Consider the following 20300-nt stretch of genomic DNA (forward strand, 5'->3'; position numbering starts at 1 on the left):
TGGAACTTCCAAACAATTACCATACCTTAAAAAGTACCTGAGAGCAGGCAGATCTCTGTGAGTTCAAAGCCAGTCTGGTCCACATAGCAAGTTCCAGGACATCCAGGTTTACATAGAGAGACCCTGTCTCAACAACAAATTATAAATAAAGGAATATAATCAGCCATTCTGTTTAAATTTCTGTGAATTAGTTATAATTATTTTTTCTTTTATTTTTTAAACATGACTTTATGTGAGCCAGGACGCACGTTCATATTCCAGTGTGGCCTTTTCAGTGTTCCAGCTGCTAATGGATGTGGATAGTGACTGCTCCTCTGGCGGACAAAGAGGACGAACATCTGTCAGTGAGCTCAGCTCTGGATAACCAAGATAAGAAAGCTTGAAGTTTTCCAGTAGTTGACTTTACTCTCTCTCTCCATACACAACGACATACATACATACATACACATAACACACATATAGATATGTATATATACATATATAATGTTGAAGATGTGTTTTTTAAATTGTTATAATTAATTTTATTCTTTGAGATTATAATGGATTTGTATCAGTTATCCCTTTCCTTCCCTCCCTCCCACCTCTGTTGATTTATAGTCTTAGAGAAATCTGTAAGTTCTACCTCTCTTCCTCCCTCTCCTTATTGGCACCTTGTTTTGTGCTATGCCAGCTGTCTGCTTAGATGGTACCAACTATTATAAGTGATGCTGGATATTTAAATATCAGCTTGGAGACTAGCTCTAGCTGGCTAGTAACTTGGTAGTCAACATTAATAATTACCTCCATATAAAATTATACCTGGCTTCAAGAGACTATATGATAACATAAAGAGTTCAGAAAGTAGGCCAGGTGGTAGTGGCGCACATCTTTAATCCCAGAACTTGGGAAGCAGAGGCAGGTGGAACTCTTGTTAATTCAAGGCTAGCCTGATCTACAGAGCAAGTTCCAGGACAGGCTCCAAAGCTACACAGAGAAACCACACACACACACACACACACACACCACGAGTTCAGAAACTAATGTTGCTCATTGGAAGTTACTTGTCACGTGCTGGCATTGTCCTGGTCAGGAAGTGACACCTGTCCTGGAGCTAACAGGGACGCATGCCGGGTTCAGTGTAGGCCACTGTGCTGGGCTCTAGGGGACACTCATGGATGACAGTGTGTTTCCATGCTGAGTGTGGTGGTACATGCCTTTAAGCCCAGCAGAGGCAGGTAGATTTCTGAATTCCAGGCTAACCAGGGCTACATACTGAGACCCTGTCTTAAAAAACAAATCAAGAAGGCAAGAAGGGAGGGAGAGCAGGAGGGAGGGGAAACTCAGGACCTGAAAGATAAGCTAGGTAAGCAGAGCGCATGTGAGTAAAGTCAGTTGTTTTCCACTAAAACGTGGTTCCTAGCCCCTCGTGCACACGAAAAAGAACAGAAAATGATTCTGCAGGGAAGACTGTGGACTCTGCAGCTTCTCTGCAAGTAGAGCTGCTGTGCGCTGGAAATGGTGTTCATCATATGGGGCTGAGGGAGGTGCGGAGGTTAAAAGGTGTATCTGAAGATTAACCGAGCCACAGTGGGCACGCCATTAATCCCTGCACTGGGGAGGCAGAGGCAGGTGGATCTCTGTGAGTCTGAGGCCAGCGTGGTTTATAGAGCGAGTTACAGGACAGCTAGGGCTGTTAAGCAGAGAAACCCTATGTCGAAAAAAAAGAAATACTATATAGGCCAATTTCAGTCTTTTTCCTTCCTCCTCTTCCTGCCACCCCTCTCCAGGGTCTTTCTGTGTAGCCTCCCAGACCTGGTTCTCACTATAGAGTCCAGGCTGGCTTTGAACTCATGGCCATCTGTTTGCCTCATCTAGATTACAAGTGTGAACATCGTGCTTGGCTCTGAAACATTAGCTTCATCTGATAATTCTTCGGTGTGTCTCTACACTGTAAGGCCTGCACCACACCAGCCCGTGGTCCAAAGGGGAGCAGTCTTCGCTTACCGCGAGTGGCCTCGTCACCATTCGCATTGGCACTTGGCCCATATGTCCCATTTTTGTTCTGATTTTAGAGACTTTGCAGCAAACAGCTTTATTTTCACAGTACACTGCAGAGGGCACAGAACATTCTCTTTGGTCCCTGTCCCACCCCCTGCCTGCCCTCTTTTATTATCCACTTCCCCAGCAGAGCAGCTTTTTGTGCTAAGTCCGTAGCTTGCACTAGGGTGATGCCTTAGTGCAGGACATTCTGTAGGCTTAGATGTTTGATGACATGGGCCCCCCATGCTTAGACCATACAGACTCATTCCCGTTCCCCCAAATGCTCTGTGTGTGACCTTTTAGCTTCTCCCCCCAGCTCTTCTTTTTTGGTCAGGGGGAAGGAAGGTTTCCAGGCAAGGTTTCTCCCTGTAGCCTTGGCTGTTCTGGAACTCACTCTGTAGGCCAGGCTGGCCTTGAACTCACAGTTCAAATGGATAGATCTAGAAAAAAACATATTGAGTGAGGTAACTCAGACCCAGAAACACAAATATAAAATGTACTCACTCATAAGTGGCTTTTAGACATAAAGCAAAGAAAAACCAGCCTAAAATTCACAACCCCAGAGAACCTAGAGAACAATGATGACCCTAAAAGAGACTTACATGGATCTAATCTACATGGGAAGTAGAAACTACAAGATCTCTTGAGTACATTGGTAGTGTGGGGGTCATGGGCGAGGGTAGAAGGGAGGGGATGGAAAGGAGTAGAGCAGAGAAAAAGGTATAGCTTAATAAAAAAAGTAAAACACAAACAAACAAACAGAGACCTGTCTGCCTCTGCCCTCCTGAGTGCTGCGATTAAAGATATGCACCATCACAACCAGTACATTCTTCTTCATTTTTTTTAAAGATAGATTTATTTATTTATTATGTATACAACATTCCCTCCATGTATGCTTGCATGCCAGAAGAGGGCACCAGATCTCATTATAGATGGCTGTGAGCCACGATTTGGTTTCTGGGATTGAACTCAGGACCTCTGGAAGAGCAGTCAGTGCTCTTAACCTCTGAGCCATCTCTCCAGTCCCTACATTCTTCTTTTTTATTGTTTCCATAGCTTTGTCTTTTCCTGAATATCACAGGGCTGGAATTATTCAGTACATGGAATTTTCTTCCTTTCCTTTTTCTTTTCTTTTCTCTCTCTCTCTCTCTTTCTTAAAAGCAACAACAAAACACCCCAAACCCAACTTCCCTAGAACTAGTGATTGTCCTGCCTCGGCTTCCTGAGTTCTGAGGTTACAGGAGTGTGCTACCACACTGGGTTAAAAGTTTATGGAGAGTTAATAATTCTTTCCCAGTTTTCTTTTCTCCTCTCTGTGCAGTGCTAGAGATGGAGCACAGGGCCTCATGCCAGGCCAGCTCTTTGCCACCGTCCTGTGTCTCCAGGTCTCATGGCCTCTTGAATTGGCTTCTTTCACTTAATAAAATGCATTTAAGGCATTATCTTCTTATGACTTAATAGTTCATTTCTTTTTCATGCCCACACTACTCCATTGTCTAGATGGACCACAGTTTATCTGTTCACCAAGATGGACATCTTGGTTGCTTCTAAATTTTAGCAATTATGAATAAAACTTCTGCATGCTTCTATGTTCAGGTTTTTGTGTTGATTTAAAACTTTTTATAACTGGGTTTCCCTGTGTAATAGTCCTGGCTGTCCTGGAACTAGCTCTATAGACCAGACTGGCCTTGAACTCACAGAGATCTGCCTGCCTCTGTCTCCGGAGTACTGGGATTAAAGGTGTGCTCCACTACCGCCAAAATAATGATAATAATAGTAGTAGTAATAATAATAATAATAATAAAGTCTTGGGTGGTAACTATCAACACTGATTTATAAAGTAAGAATTTGTTTTTGGAAGAAACTGTCTTCTAGTGTGGCTGCAGAATTGTGTTTTTCCCCAACAGCAAAGAGGGAGGTCTGTTGTTACTAGTGTCCTAGATTCTTGGCAATCCCAATAGCTGTGCAGACCTTGCTTTTGAACAGGGTCTGGCTGTGTACTGCATAGCCCAGGCTGGTGTGGAACCCATTGATCCTTGCCTCAGCTTCCCAAGTGCTAGGATCAAAGGTGTGCGCCACCACCGCCTGGCTTCTAGACATATTTTAAAATTACGTTTTTTATCTACTTGTTTTGTATGCTTGTGCACACATGCACATGCCATGGCGCCCATGTAGAGGTCAGAAGACAACGTGGGGGAGTCAGTTTTCTTTCCATCGTGCGGGTCCTGTCTCAAGGATTGAGCTCAGGTTGTCAGGCTTGGTGGTGAGGGCCTTTACCTGCTGAGCCATCTTGTTGGCCCTGCACAATTTTTTTTTAAAAAGAAACAGCTAATGGTTTGAATAAAAATCTAATAGGCTTATTGTTTAACCTGCTTGAATTTTCTGTAGCAGAAAATGGTGTAAGAGCTGGCGATCCCAGTGCTAATGGCGCTGTGCTGATGGCACCCGGCTGAGTGGACGGAGTGCAGTGTTGCTGACTGTATTCCATGGTGGTGTTTTCTGTGAAACCCTGTGAGAACCCTGGATTCTCGGTGAATTCGTATTTGGGTTTAGATGCTTATCAGACTCAGGGACGATTTATACCGCAGTCCCCAGTAGCTCATTGTCTCTCGTTGCCACGCTGGCAGCCACTGAAGGCCTGTGCAGTCCGCGAGCGGTTTTCAAGTGGTGTTTGGGAATTTTTAAAAGATATTTTTCATTTATTCTGTAATGAAAAGCCTCTCTCATCTGCTCTGGTACACGTGGAAGAGAGCCTAGACAAACTGTCACCTTCCCAAGTGAAGAGTTGCCTTGATAGCACTGTCCTTCAAAGAAGGCTGATCAGTTCAAGTGTGTGTGTGTGCGTGTGTGTGTGTGTGTGTGTGTGTGTATGTGTGCGTGTATGTGTGTATGTGTGCGTGTGTGTGTGTGAAAGTGTGTGCATGTGTGCGTGTGTGTATGTGTGCGTGTGTGTATGTGTGCGCGTGTGTGCGCATGCGTGTGCCTGTGCGTGTGTGTGTGTGTGTGTGTGTGAAAGTGTGTGCATGTGTGTGTGTGTGTGTGCGTGTGTGTGCGTGTGTATGTGCGTGTGTGTGTCTGCGTGTGTGTGCGTGCGTGTGCGTGTGCGTGTGTGTGTGTCTGTGTGTTGAACCCATGGTCCTGCACAGGCCAGACAATGCTTCTTGTTAGAAGTTACAGTGTGCAGACTCACGGATCTTAGCATATTTGTTCTGTGTGGCCTACTGAAATCCGGTCCACACTGAAGGGCAGGTTACTTGTGGTTGGCGGCTGCTGGTGCCCGTGGCCGTGTGTCTGCTGCTCTTGCTGTCTTACTGTCTGATAAAAGGGAAGGGTTCAAACACGTTCCAGACCTGTAGCCAGCCAATTTTTGTTTTGTTTTGAGAGGGTCTTACTGTGTGGGCCAGGCTGGCCTGTAATAGTCACAGATATTCCTGCTCCTGCTTCTGAAGTGCTGGGTTTGAAGGTGGACGCCACTATGCCCTTCTATCAGCTGTTTTGTTTTGTTTCGTTTCGTTTTCAAGAAACTCTGATTTCTTTAAGTAGAGAATGATATTTTCAGAGGTCATAATCTTGGTGCCGATGATACTTCCAGCTACGGTTGATCATGTATTATAGGCCTTTGAAAGGACAGAGGTTAAAAATATCTACTAATTTAAAGCTATTTATGGACAAAGGATGTGTCGTATGTTTTCACTGACACCTTCCACGTGAGAAAGACATAGCCTTTTTATTTACCTTCTGTCTCTGCTCTCATGTCTCATTGCGAACCCTTTGAGAGTCCTTCCTCTCAGCCACCCTGGGGATGACACAGTTCACACAGTCACCGCACAGCACACTGTGCCCTCAGATGCCGATGCCCAGTGTGAGTGCTGCCACCAAGGGCGTGCTGCCTGCAGGCCGCTCAGGGGGCTCCACGCAGTGGCTCACACTAATCCCGCTCTCAGGGTGGCTGAAGCAAGACAGCCCGTGGGAGGGCAGCCAGGGCTACAGAGAAAGACTTGTTCTCAAAAGCCAAAAAAGAGAAAAAGCAGTTTATGATCTTTGCTGCAGTTGTCTGTCTGTCTGTTCTTGGGAATGTGTACTGCTTGGGCAATTGGCTACTTTGTCCTGGTTTCTCTTTGTCTTCTGTTTTGCCAGGAACTGATCTGGAGTTGGAATGCCAGCCCCAGCCGGCCGCGTTCCAGCTCTATGCGCTCTGACTTAGAATCATTCTTCTGAAATAGCCACACCACCAATTTCACATCTGCTTGTTTGGTTTTTTATTTTGAGAATTCCCTTTGGAAGAGATGTATTTTTATTCATGTGTGTCTGTGTCTGTGAACACCTGCCCTGTGTGTGCAGGTCATGTGGCGGCTGGTGGAGCTCTCTCCAGCCCTGTGCTCTAAAGTCTAGCCAGGCGTTTATGTTCCAGCTCCCTTTTCTTTGGTAAGATGGAGCAAATCACAGTTTTCTCCACTTTGCTTTTAAAACTTAATATTATCTCTTAAATATTTTTCATAATAGTAATATGTAATTTTAAATATCTACAAAAGTAAATTATCAAATTAATCACAAATTGACATTTGACATTCTATTTCTCTAAGAATATCTATGTTAATCTCATTAAAATATCGTCTCACTGGAGAACTGGATTGCCTGTCTTCAGCATTGTGTTGGGGGGGTGAGCGTAGATGGGCTTGATGATGTGGGGGCTTCAGAGTGAGTTGGAGATCTGAGCTATACCTGGAGGGCGATCCTGGCGAGCTAAAGAGCTGGGGGAAGCACCAAGCCTGGCAGTGTGCACAGGCCACGTGGAAGTGAGAGTGTGCCTGTGTCCCTGTGGTGAAGTAGCCCAGTTGGAGCCTCATGCCGGGAAAGGGAAAGTAAGTCCAGAGTAGCACTGAGTGTGTTTGTCTTAGTGGCCCGATGCCTGTGAAGGAGGAGGGGACTGGGTCACAGCATTCTTTTAAGAAAGACTTTCTGGAAGCTGGAGAGATGGTTCCGTGGTTAAGAGTCCTGGCTGCTCTTCCAGAGGACCTGGGTGCAATTCCTAGCACCCACATGGCAGCTCCCAATAGTCTGTAACTCCAAGATCTGACACCTGCACGCAGACATACATGCAGGCAAAACACCAATGCACATAAAATAAAGTTAAATTAAATCTTAAAAAAAAGTCTTACTGAGCAGTTACCATGTGAATGTTTCTGTGCTGTGTATGGGGCTAGAGTCTTTTAAAAATATCTCTCTTTTCCTTTCCTTTCTTCTCTGAGACAGTTTCACTATGCAACACTGGCTGACCTGGAACTTGCTCTATAGACTAGGTTGGCCTCTGCCTTCCGAGTGCATCATGCCTGGCTTGTTTTGTTTTGAATTATGTACACGTGTGTGAGTGTGTGTGCACGAGTGCAGTTGCCCCACAGAGCCCAGAAGATGGTGTTGGATCTCCTGGAGCTGGAGTCAGAGGCTGGAGACGGCAAGAGTATACACACTCTTAACCACTGGTCCATCTCTCTAGCCCCCACATCTCTGTTTCCTTGCTAAGCAGAATTGCAGTATGCCTTTAGGACATAAAAATTGGGGGCTGTTAGGTTAGTTGGAAGTGAGGGGCAGTCACCATTCAAGGCAAGTGCCTGCTCGAGTTGGCTTTGCAGATGTGTAACTGGGCCATTGGAGAGGATGGAGCTGCTCAGTCTTAACTCCTTCTACCACATCTGTGATCTCGGGGCATGGTTATTTAATGTTACAGCCTGGGAAAGAGAATGACTGCCATATTTGCATCTCAAGGGGATGTGAGGTTCCAACTTAAAAATATATATAAACCACTGCTTCCCCCTCCAGGTATCTCAGAGGAGCCTTGGTATATACTGTGGTTTGGAGTATTTGAATGATGAATATGCGTGTATTTCCATGATCGTTTGCATTGGAGAATGAATATGCATGTATTCCTGTGACCATTTGCATATCTGTTTTTAAACAGAGACCAGATGAGGAAGCTGTGGTGGATCAGGGCGGGACCAGCACAACCCTCAACGTTCACTATGAGAAGGAAGAGTTGGAAGGTAGGAGGCTGCCTCCCATGGCCAGGGAAAACAAAAGTCCTCTGGAGACCTGGGTTCACATCTGACTCTTTTTTTCCTGGCTGAGGGACCCTGTGGGGAAAACAGCTACCTTCCTTTGCCTCTTGGTCCTTGTCTTAAACAAGAGCAGAGATAAGCGTGCCCCTGTCTGATAGGCTTGGCGCAGGACCCAGTAGGCAGCGTGAGACACAGGCATGGAGTACTGGGCCGCTCAGCACAGATATCAACAATAGCAAAAACCCTTTCTTTGAGACTGTGAAGTGATCACTTAGTTCACTGACTCTTCGTAACTGCTGCCTTTTTGTTTGTAGCAGTTTTTTTAAAATTTATTTTACATACCAACCAGTTTCCCCTTTCTCTTCTCTTCCCTTTCTCTCCACCACACCTCTTTTTAGCCCCTGCCCCAAATAGAGTAAGGCCTCCCTTAGGGAGTCAATAAAGCCTGGCATATCAATTTCAGGCAGGAGCGAGCTCCTTGCCCCTGCATCAAGGCTGAGCCAGGCATCCCACCATAGGGAGTGGGTTCCAAAAAGCCAGCTCGTGCACGAGGGACTGATTCTGACCCCACTGCTAGGTTGGTCCCATGCAGGCTCCCTAGCTGTTGGTCTAGAGTCTGGGAGCTCCTGCGAGCTGGGGTCAGCTGTCTCTGTGGGTTTCCCAATCATGATCTTGACTCCCACTGCATCTGTAGTACTGGTAATCACACAGGCAAAAATAGGACTATGACCACAGTTTCTGAGATATTTGAAGCAAGCTTTATTAAATTCTGGCTGGGATTCTGGATTCTGGCCAGGTCCCTACCCAGGATTTCCAGAGTGTTGGGCCAAATTACCTTAGCCAGGGGCTTTATAAAGGCAAACCCTGCAAGACTCTGCACTTCCGGCCTTCGTCCAATCAGAGGCAAGCATATATCCAGCTGTACTTCCTGCCTCTGTGCCTCCAACCTACCTGTGATGGAGCACATCCCATGCAGTTGGGGCCGCCAACCTTGTTTAGAGAAGTGAGAACACGTGACTTGTTGTCCTACATGAACAAGAGCCCCAGCATTCCAGGAAGTTATCCCTGTAAGTGGGGCTTACAGGTTAGAAGCATTTTTTAAAATATAAATCTCTTAGACTCAGTAATTTAAACTTAAACATAACTTCAGCCCTCACAGTACCTGAGACACATGTTGGTGCAACTTCCAATTTAGTTTTGAGAACCGACCTGATGGTGGGGAAGACTGGGTGGAATCCATCTTTTCTCCCTCTCTACTGCAAGGCAGACACACAGGTATCCCCTCACCCTTGTGCTGTCCCAGCGCCTCGCAGGGTATTGTGAGCAGCTCCATTGTCCTCTACAATTACCTGTGCACGTTAATCCTCCCCTGGGAAGTGGACATGCTTGAATATTTTTGTGAGGGAATAGAATAGTAAGCCCAGGCAGCTTCTCATGGATCTTGAGGGCCAGGTCTCATCCATCGAGGTCAGCTCAGCAACATCTCCAGATGATGCCATGCTCCCCTCTGCTGGGAAAGAAAACTGCAGGATATCACAGTGCTGGAAAATGACATTACTCCTGATTAAGTGCTAGATTTATGACTCCTGATGTCAGCTTAATGCACTTTAACAAAAGCTAGCCCCACTTGGTTGTATTTGTAGCTTTAAGGGGCTTGCGTGTGTTCCTCATGTAGGACTTCCTGTGGTTATCCACTTAGAGTCATCCTGGGAGCCCAAAGGAGCAGAGTCTCCCTTAGGGCTCCCCAGTGAGTGCTCGGCCATAAGCACCAGCTGCAGTGTGGTCTGCAGCCCCATCTCTGTGGTGGCTCCAACCATGCTTTCTCTTCTGTCCCAAAGACCCCGTGTTTCTCATTTATGGCTGCTCTCAGTGCACGTGTGTGTGTGTTTGTGTGTGTGTGCCTGTGTGTGTGTGTTTGTGTTGTGTGTGCGCGCGCGTGTGTGTTTATGTGTGTGTTTGTGTTTGTGTGTGTCTGTGTGTTTGTGTGTGTCTGTGTGTGTGTTTCTGTGTGTGTTTGTGTCTGTGTGTGTGTTTGTGTGTGTGTGTGTCTGTGTGTGTGTGCCTGTGTGTGTGTGTTTCTGTGTGTGTTTCTGTGTGTGTTTGTGTCTGTGTGTGTCTGTGTGTGTGTTTGTGTGTGTGTGTTTGTGCGTGTGTGTTTATGTGTATGTGTTTATGTGTGTGTTTGTGTCTGTGTGTGTCTGTGTGTGTGTTTCTGTGTGTGTTTGTGTCTGTGTGTGTGTTTGTGTCTGTGTGTGCCTGTGTGTGTGTTTGTGTGTGTGTCTGTGTGTGTGTTTCTGTGTGTGTTTGTGTCTGTGTGTGTCTGTGTGTGTGTTTGTGTGTGTGTGTTTGTGCGTGTGTGTTTATGTGTGTGTGTTTATGTGTGTGTTTGTGTGTGTCTGTGTGTGTGTTTCTGTGTGTGTTTGTGTCTGTGTGTGTGTTTGTGTCTGTGTGTGCCTGTGTGTGTGTTTGTGTGTGTGTGTCTGTGTGTGTGTTTCTGTGTGTGTTTGTGTCTGTGTGTGTCTGTGTGTGTGTTTGTGTGTGTGTGTTTGTGCGTGTGTGTGTGTGCATTTTTTTTAAAAAACATCAACATCTTTCTTACAAGTTTTACTAAATTATTTGCAGCCGCATGACCCCTGTAGACTCACTGTGACACTCACTATAGAATGAGCGTGGTTCCACACCAGTGCTGGAGTAGATCTCAGCAGGGACTTGGAGTTCACATATCACAGTTGGGAGTAAGCAGCTGCTCATCTGTAATGCAAGACAGAAAAGAAGGCGTGAGAAAAGCTTCAGCTGGGGCTCTGGGTGGCTTGGAGGAAGGAGACCACACATCTCACCGGGGAGATTAGAAACAATGCCAAGGAGGCAGAGAGTTTACCGAGAATTTGGTGAGTACATGTGCAGACAGTGCCAGCACTCGTGAGGAAGAGCAGCCTGGCTCAGGTAGAGAGTATGAACCACTGTGGATACAGCAGCTATGGAAGGCGGAGGGCGCCGAGACCTACCACTGGGTGCTGGCGAGGCTACAAAGGTGTGCGCGTGTATTCTTCTCCAGAATGTTCGTTCTGTGCCAGAGGTAGGGCTACCCTTTTTGCTCTCTTGAGCTGATAACCTGGTTTTTTAGGGTCGTTTATTTCCATGTTAAATATGTAAACTTGACCCAAAGGAAAGAAAATCCAAAGAAGTGAGGAGAACCGAGCACAGTTGTCCTGGACACACAATATGGCCACTGAGAACTGACCACAGGGACACTGGACACACAGGATGGTCACTGAGAACTGACCACAGGGACACTGGACACACAGGATGGTCACTGAGAACTGAGCACAGGGACACTGGACACACAGGATGGTCACTGAGAACTGACCACAGGGACACTGCACACACAGATGGTCACTGAGAACTGACCACAGGGACACTGCACACACAGGATGGTCACTGAGAACTGACCACAGGGACACTGCACACACAAGATGGACCATATGACTGTAACCAGGAGAACAACTCTGTAACGTTAAGTTAGTGTGGAGGGCAGGGAAGAGACCCTGCTTCGTCAGAGCAGGAGACGCGAATGGCTTGATGTGGGAATTCATTCAGCCAATAGCCTTTTGGGTATCGACCATTGAGGGCATGGTCTGAGGTCTAAGCAGATGAAAACTGTGCTTGCTCTCTGTTGGTTGGTGGTCAGAGTTTGGGTCACAGCTTCCAGCACCCATAGAGGACCATGGCTCTCCACCCTTATCGTGAGATTTTTCCTCAAATAAATAAACACTTGTTATCCTTTATTCTGGGATCTTGTGGGTCTCTTTAATTATGCCTACAAGGACCCACAATGAAGGGGACAGCGGGGTGGACCTGGGAATCTAAGGTAACGCTGAGGGAAATGACTTTGTTTTGTGTATGGGTGTTTACCTGTATGTTTATCAATGCATCGTGTATATGCAATGCCATGGAGGCCAGCATAGGCCGTGAGCTCTTCTAGGACTGGAATTGCAGTTGTGAGCCACAGTGGAGCTGCTGGGAAACCCAGGGCCTCTGCAAGAGCAACAAGAGCAGCTCAGGGCTGAGCACCCTCCCCGCCACCATGGAATCCACACAGCGGTGGCGTTGTGGACATAAATGTGGTGCCTCATTCCAGTTTGAGGTTTGTTTGCTTGTTTTGAGACAGGGCCTCCCTCTTGTCTCACTCTCTATGTGTCCTAGATTGACTTCCAAGGTTTAGCCAACCGTTCTCATCCTTTTGTGTGCTAGGATTCTAGGTGTGAGATACCACATCTGCAATGAGCTTGACTTTCAAAGGGAGAGAATTTTAAATTTGTTTTGGGGCATGTTAATCACTGTAGGTCAGTAGTTCTCAACCTACGGATCATGACCCCTTTTGGGGGTCAAACAGCTTTTTCATAGGGGTCATGAAAGGCGATTAGAAAACACAGATATTTACATTATGATTTGTAACAGTACCAAATTTACAGTTATAAAGTAGGAACAAAAATAATTTTATGGTTTCGAACTGTACTAAAGGGTCTCAGCATTAGAAAGGTTGAGAACCACTGCTGTAGATAAAGATTATTTGAAGCTGGCCAGGCAGTGGTGCCAAAAAAAAAAAAAAAAAAAAAAAAGCTGAGAGATGGCTCAGCCATTAAAACATAAAAGATTTCAAGCTGTATGTAGCACACACCTATAATTCCGGACTGAGGCAGAATTGTAGAAAACCAACCAGGTAGGCCAAGCTGGAATAAACATAAAGACTTAAAACCAGGGGCTAGGAGAGTCTCATGTAGAAGTGAACTTGAAATTCAAAGACTGGGTCCCACTGAAAAAGAGGAGAGAGCACGGGTCAAGAGTCACCCTTGTTTTGGGTTATGAGACATCTGAAGGTGTCCGGCGGCAGCGGCACGAGAGTGCAAGGAACCCAGAACTCCAAAGAAGACGGGCATCTGGAGTTCCCGGATCCATGCCGGGCTCGCCGTGGAGTCTGTGGAACTGGGAGATGTGCTGGACAGAGCTTTGGTGACTAAGTGCCATCTGATGTCCTTACTGCATACAACTTTAGTAGAGGGCAGGGACAGAAGCCACAGTCAGAGGCCATGGAGCAGGAACTTGGCGGGGGGAGTGAGGCCAGTCATGATTCTTGGTGGGAAAGGAAGGAGAGGGGGAAACACGGGGAACAGCCAGTGGGAGTCTTCATAGGTCAGCCATGGAAGGACTGGATTGAGGAGAGAGTGAGGGTAGCCATCCCAGCAGAGGACAGGGGAGTGGGGGGCATGGGATGGAGAACTCCCGAGCCGGGCAGAGGAGCCAGACTGTGATGAACAGCGTTTCCATGAAATGCCCCGCGTCTTCTCAGTAAAGCAAGAAACAAGGAGTCAAAGGGAAGGAATGGGTGTAGGTAGGATTCAAAGACACCAGCTAAAGATGCCAGGAGCCATGGGAACAGTGTGGGCACAGCAGTGTTGCGAGTATAAGGCTTTGGAACAGCCCTGAAGCTTCTGATTCTGGGCTCCAGGCTTGGCAGGAAGTCAGGTGGAGGATGAAAACCAAAGGGGGTGTATGGGAGGAGTGGGGAGCAGGAGGAGGGACGAGAAAGGACTGCTGTCGGGTCACTTACTTCCGTGTCCTCCACTCTGTGCCTGTCTTTAGTGTCTCTAAACCCAACCAGGCCCCCTAGGTAGAAGGGCCATCTGCAGCAGTCTAGGTGGTATGGCCTGCGGTGCTGGGCACTGCCTTGAGCAGTTTCTGTCCTAAACTTCTTTGCTGCTCTTGATAACCCCGTGAGTTAAAAAGAAGGAGTGCCAGCGTTCCTTTAGTAGCTGAGTCAAGAGAGGCTTGTTCATCCTCAGACATCCAGTGCTGAAAGGGAGCTTTAAGCCCAGCTGGGCTGACTGGGGTCTTGACCATGCTTAACCACTTTCTGCCAAAACCGGCCAAAGTCCCCATACAGGAATTGTCTCTTAAAATCACCCCATTTTTCTTGTAATAGCAAAAAGTAACATATATCCATAGTTTGTAAGTCATATCCCCTCCTTCCCTTCCTATTCTCCCTCCCTCTTCCAATCCTCCCTCCTCCCCCTCCCTCTCAGAGCCTTGCACACACCAAGGCCTCCAGCTGCATTCCCGTGCTCTAATATGTGACCTGCTGTGCCCTTCACATGTCCTTCAGTCTCACGTGTTCTTCATTAGATTGCCACACATCCTCGTGAGGTTTATATCCACGTGCAGGACAGAGGAAGACACTGCCAACTCTGTGATTGCTGTCTTTATTAGTGGAGTCTCTGATGTTTAATCATTCCAGAAGGGCCTGGCACAAAAACCCTGTGGTTCTTTACTCTCAATTACGCTAGACTCCTTTTGGGAAAGGCATTCTCACCATAGGTCTTCTGCTTTCATCCAGGTCATAGAACTCTGTATGTGGGGGTTCGGATGCCACTGGGCAGGCAGGGCCATCGGCACCACCGCACTCATGGCCAGAAGCACCGGAGACGAGGAGCGCGGGGCAAAGGAACCAGCCAGGGTGAAGAGGTCCTGGAAGCTTTGGCCCATGGTAATACCTTGGGGAGAGAGGGGTAGCGCTCTGGGGAGAGGGGAGGTAACAACCCTGAGGAGAGAGGACCAGTGTCTATGAGAGGGTGATATGGTGATTCATGGGAATGCAGAAGGCATAGGCAGGTGGTCTTGATTTTCTAGCCCTTCGCTAGGGTTCCCAGGAAGAAGGAATGCTTCTAAGAACTAAAAATGTCTTCCTGAAATTGACATTTCAACACCTCAGTCAACACCATAAGTAATCCTTTGCTATTTAAAATTTGTCAGCTCTCTAGAAAACTAAAAAAATCTATTTTTATGTGTTTGGGTGTTTTGCCTGCATGTATGTTTATGCGCCACATGCTTGCCCGGTGCCTTTGGTGGCTAGAAGAGGGGACATATCCCTGGGACTGGAGTTAGACAGTTGTGAACTACGTGTGGGTGCTGGGAACTGAACTGATTTCTAGGTTCTCATGGGACCTCTGCAGTGGTCTTAGTTTATAGTTCTGCTCTCTGGTTTAAATGTTTACCCTTAGCCTTTTCCCTAAGAACAAAAGAACTTTTAAATCTGTATTCAGGACATCTATATATTCCCTTAGCTGTGAGGCAGAATGTTATTTTCGTTCTGACTTGGAGCTAGATACACATCCAGACCTTTCTCTGTTGGTTTTCTAGACACCCCCTCTCAGCATGTTCAGTTCATTCTGGGCACTGAGGACGACGAGGAGCATGTGCCTCATGAGCTGTTCACAGAGCTGGACGAGATCTGTCTGAGAGAGGGAGAGGATGCCAAGTGGAAGGAGACGGGGCCAGGTGAGGCCCTGAAGGAGCCGGGTCAGGAGCCCGGGGACAGGCAGGTGCACACCTCTCAGCAGGTGGCAGGCCTGCTTGCCCTGACTCTTCATGGCTGAAGTGGTAGCTAGGAGGCCTGGCTCCTGCTCACACTGATGTAGCTAGCGTTGATACATGGCCTACTGTGGCTGTTTCCCAGGGGCCGAGAGAGCTAAACAGGCCAGCTGGCCTGATGCCATGTGACAAGACGGTTAGTCTTCCGTGTTTCTGTCTTTGTGGATTTCTGAAGTCATATAGAGCACAGATAAAAATGTCATTTTTTTCTTAATACGGTTTGTCAATATGTCCAAATGATAAAGATTAAATTTGTAAAAGTCACGTTTCCTATAGACAATAAAATAAGTGAAGGTACGCAAAAGGAAGAAAATGACAGTTACCTTCAATCCTACTGTCCCAAGGCGAAAACAAGGCATATATTTAGGGTCTTATACATATATGTGTTTATAATTTTAGATTTGTCTTTAAATAAAAGTGGGATTAAGGTTGGGCATTGGTGATCCTCACCTTTAGTCCCAGCACTCAGGAGACAGAGACAAAGGAGTTCAAGGCCAGCCTGGTCTACAACGTGAGTTCCAGGACAGCAAGGGCTGTTACACGGAGAAACCCGTACTCAAAAAACAAAACAAAAAAGATTTGCACTGTGTCACAACTTGCTTTTCCAGTATTTTTGTGTCTGAACCAGGTGTTCCAGTGTTCTCTATGACCTTTTAGATATTTTGTCCTCTTGAAAAAAAAACCATCTTCTGTCTGTGGCATCTCATTATTGGCCGTGTTTGCAGGTGGCTGAAGTTTGAAGAGGATGTTGAAGATGGGGGAGAGCGTTGGAGCAAGCCTTACGTGGCCACCCTCTCTCTGCACAGTCTGTTTGAGCTGAGGAGCTGCCTCATCAATGGCTCTGTCCTCCTGGACATGCGTGCAAGCAGCATAGAAGAAATTTCAGGTAAGGCTAATAAAGGGCCGAGACATTTTGCATAAATAGAAAGTATAAGAGGCAGGTGTTCTGGTGCACACCGGTAATCCTGGAAGTTGGCAGGGCTGAAGCAGGGGAAAGACGGGTTCAAGGCCTGCACTATACAGTGATACTTTATCTTAAGCAAAACAGACAGAACAAGGAAGTCAGAAAGAAAGAAAATGAAAGGACTGCTCAGATGGCTCAGTTAGTAAACATATTTGCTGGGCAACTTGAGTCCCACCCAGAAACTCATGACGGAAGAAGTAACTTAGGAAAGTTGTCCTCTGTCCTCCACGAAGACCCGATGGCGCACGCCTTCATCACACACACGTGCACACAAATAATTGTGACAATCCTAATACCTAAAAGAAGAAAATTAAAGATTTAGCAGTATAAAATATGTCATCTAGAACAGATATGCAGGAACGTGAGCCATAGCATTCCCATGGTTCAGCGCAGCATGCAGGATAGACCTGTCTTGTGGGGTTTTCTGATGTGAACAGACTTTAAGATACTGTGTTTGGGGCACAGCTTTGGAGACTACCAGATGGCATGTGGAACACTTCCCCTCAGATTGACTCCATTCTAGTAGACAGGTTAAAGATTTCTCCATTCCAAGTGTCTAAATAATCATGCCTCTCTAAGGACTTTTGGGGGCCCCGGGGGATGGAGGTCAGTACTGATGGACTCCTGTGCGAACTCTTTCCTAAGGCGGTGCCCCAGGTGTACTCCCAACTGTGGGGGAAGTAGAATTTTTAAAAAAAAAAAGTGAGTTCAGAGTTAGAGTCACGTTCACTGCTCTAGAGATAGTGGAACCTGCGAGAATGGAGCCCCAAAGTACAGTTTACACCCTGAAGACAGCGCCACAGGCAAGTCTCAGGTAGTGGGCAAGTTGCCCTTGGCAATTGGCAAAAACATGTTCTCTGTGGAGGCTTATAAAAACAGTAGCCAATCAGAAAGAGTGGACTCACCCCTGTCCAATCAATACACCTCATACAAACAGTAGCCAGTCGTAAAGAATAAACTTACTCCTGTCCAATCAATACACCTCATACAAACAGTAGCCAGTCGTAAAGAATAAACTTACTCCTGTCCAATCAATACACCTGGAAGGGGCACAAAAGCACATCCCAGAACAGTTGGGTGTTTTTGAAGAAACTGAGGTCCCAACACTCATGGTTTCTGGGAATTTTCCCAGAGTACTTTTATCTTCCCTCACACGACTCAACTCATAGACTTTAATCCAAGTGGGTCGCATCTGTATTTCATTGACTTCTGACTATGTGTATAAATGCCCATGAAGTTCCCCAGAAAGTTTGTGCCCTGTTTTTCAGTGGAGGAGCCCCGGAGAGTTAGTGATATTATAATCATCAAGAATGAGGAGACCCTGCTGAAGTCTGGGGGGTAGTACTCGATCAAATTAGCTGTAAGCAAGACGGAGGGTGAGCTAAAGGGAGCGTGAACCAGGTCGTTGGATCCGATCAGGTGAGATGGTGCTCCACTGCAGAGGAAGGAGACCTTCCCTCCACCACCCCCGGCACAGGGCTGCTCCTTCCTGGACCCCAGATTAGGTACAAACCACATCCAAGCACCTGTTTCTAAGGTGATCTTTTATAAGTGGAAAAGAAAAGTTTAAGTGGCTGCTGTCTGACTCAGGCAGAAAAAGAAGCAGCAGATGACGTTGCAGGTGGAATTTTAGGAGAAGGGAAGGGGGTCCATGTTACAGTGGGCTAGGGTGCAGTGGTGACAGAGGTAGGGCTGAGGGGGGATGGGGTAGCAGATGAGGGAAGGGGGTTCTCTTAAGTGGGCTAGGATGCGGTGATGACAGAGGTAGGGCTGAGGGGGGATGGGGAAGCTGATGAGGGAAGGGGGGCAGGAATATTTGTCCCAGAGGGACAAAGGACCGCCTCCGAATAGGAGGAGACAGATGTGGCACATAGGCACATAACGGTAAAGTAGGAGAAATCTGTATTAGGGTGAGGTGTTTAATTTTAATTGGGCATGTTAATTAGGTGAGTCAAAGGGGGCTTCTGATAGCTGGACTCGAGTCAGTCTCAGGAGGAGGAGGTGGACAACAAGGGAAGAAACCTTGGTGGCAGCTTTAGGAATGCAACCCAAAGGTTTTTAAGCAAGGCAGAGGGGCTGAGGGAGAAGGGTAAGACCTGGCAGAGCCACCTGCTCCAGTGGTCCAGGGTCCCCTCAGTGGGCCAGTGTCCCCTCAGTGGGCCAGGGTCCCCTCAGTGGGCCAGGGTCCCCTCAGTGGGCCAGGGTCCCCTCAGTGGGCCAGTGTCCCCTCAGTGGGCCAGGGTCCCCTCAGTGGGCCAGGGTCCCCTCAGTGGGCCAGTGTCCCCTCAGTGGGCCAGGGTCCCCTCAGTGGGCCAGGGTCCCCTCAGTGGGCCCTACAGCAAGGGCTGATTGCCAGAGCAGCTCAGGAGATAGAGTGGTGGGAATCACTTGATGGACTGGTTTTGGGCAGGAAGGGAAGAATGTTCAGGATTCTAGTTTGTGGCTGGATGACTAGAAAATCCGGAGGTCTGGTGGGTGGAAAGAGGATGGGTTTCATTTTGTACTTGCTAAGTTTTAGGGTGTGGGTACATCCAGATGATGTCTGCTCATGATTGAATCTTTGATGTGACTTGAGATAGGTCACACCGGTCCATGGCATTTGGTGCTTACAGTCTCCAGGGCAGTTGAGATCATTGAGGATAAAAATGGGGGTGGGGACACCACCTGTCTGAGGATGACTGCGGGGCATAAGCAGGCTGACGGAAGCGAGTCGCCCGTGGAGACTGAGCTCAGGAGTGCGGATGGTGAGGGGACAGCCAGTGCCAGCTGCCAAGCCTGTGTTAGCCACCAGGACTGCTGCAACCCAAGTCCACATGTGTGGCGGTAACACCTGGAATGCCAGCACTCAGAGGGTAAGGCAGGTAGATCAAGTTCAAGACCACTCTGGGCTTGTAGCAAGATCTCGTCTCAAAATGAAACCAATCAAACAATAAGTTTGGAAGCCGGAAATCTGAAATGAGTTCTTGGCAGAGCTGTGTTCCTAAAGGCCCAGAGCAGACACGGATTTTCGTGACACTTTGGCACTTGGCAGGGAGCGGCAGGTAATTCTTAAAGTACGATTGTTTGCTTTTGAGAATTTTAAGTGGGAAGAGAAAAGATAAAAACAATAGCTAGAAGAGGGCCCTGGTGGAATTTTCTTCTTTCAAAGTGCAGGATTTTGAAGCATGAGTGTTTATGAGAGAAGAAATAATCATTATAAAGGCTAAATATGCAGGACTCCTGCCTTGATTGCTCACCCCTCTGGTCCCGGCACATAGAACAGGCAGGAGGACCAGCTGCTCACAGCTCAATGTGGCAGCCATCAGCATGGGGAGACATCGGCGCTGTCCTCTCTGTATAGGGGAGACTGAGAAGAGAGTGGTCATGTAATTCCAAGGTCAGATAGGTCAGGAATAATGGAATTAGGGATAGAGTGTAGGGCCTGAAGCTCTGGACATTTATCTAGAGCCCTGATGACAGAACCAAGTAAGACCTTCCGCAAACCTTGATAGTTTTAATGCTGGTGATTGTCTTCAGTGAGCAGTTAACTAATTTAAATAATACATTTTTAAACTTTATTATTTCATTTTATATTCATATTTTATCTGCATGTATGTCTTCTGGAAAAGCAGCCCATGCTCCAAACCACGGAACCATCTCTCCATCCCCAATTTAACCTTTCTTTAGGCTGCACTTTCTTTTCTTTTATATACTTTTTTAAATTTATTTATTTATTAAAGATTTCTGCCTCCTCCCTGCCACCGCCTCCCATTTCCCTCTCCCTCCCCTCATCAAGTCCCCCTCCCTCATCAGCTCGAAGAGCAATCAGGGTTCCCTGACCTGTGGGAAGTCCAAGGACC

At 47.1% G+C, this 20300-nt stretch overlaps 1 protein-coding gene across 1 annotated transcript in view; it reads left to right on the plus strand.

Annotated features, from left to right (window-relative positions):
• LOC142844158 (electroneutral sodium bicarbonate exchanger 1-like) overlaps positions 1-20300 on the plus strand; it is a 37581-nt gene that overhangs the window by 9574 nt on the left and 7707 nt on the right. Inside the window, exons 2-5 of the mRNA XM_075962450.1 lie at positions 7976-8057; positions 14464-14613; positions 15267-15396; positions 16217-16383. Coding sequence (XP_075818565.1) covers positions 7976-8057; positions 14464-14613; positions 15267-15396; positions 16217-16383 — 529 coding nt within the window. The remainder of the gene's footprint in view (positions 1-7975; positions 8058-14463; positions 14614-15266; positions 15397-16216; positions 16384-20300) is intronic.

The sequence above is a fragment of the Microtus pennsylvanicus genome, chromosome 2 (genome assembly GCF_037038515.1).
Source record: "Microtus pennsylvanicus isolate mMicPen1 chromosome 2, mMicPen1.hap1, whole genome shotgun sequence".
Taxonomy (NCBI): Eukaryota; Metazoa; Chordata; class Mammalia; order Rodentia; family Cricetidae; genus Microtus; species Microtus pennsylvanicus.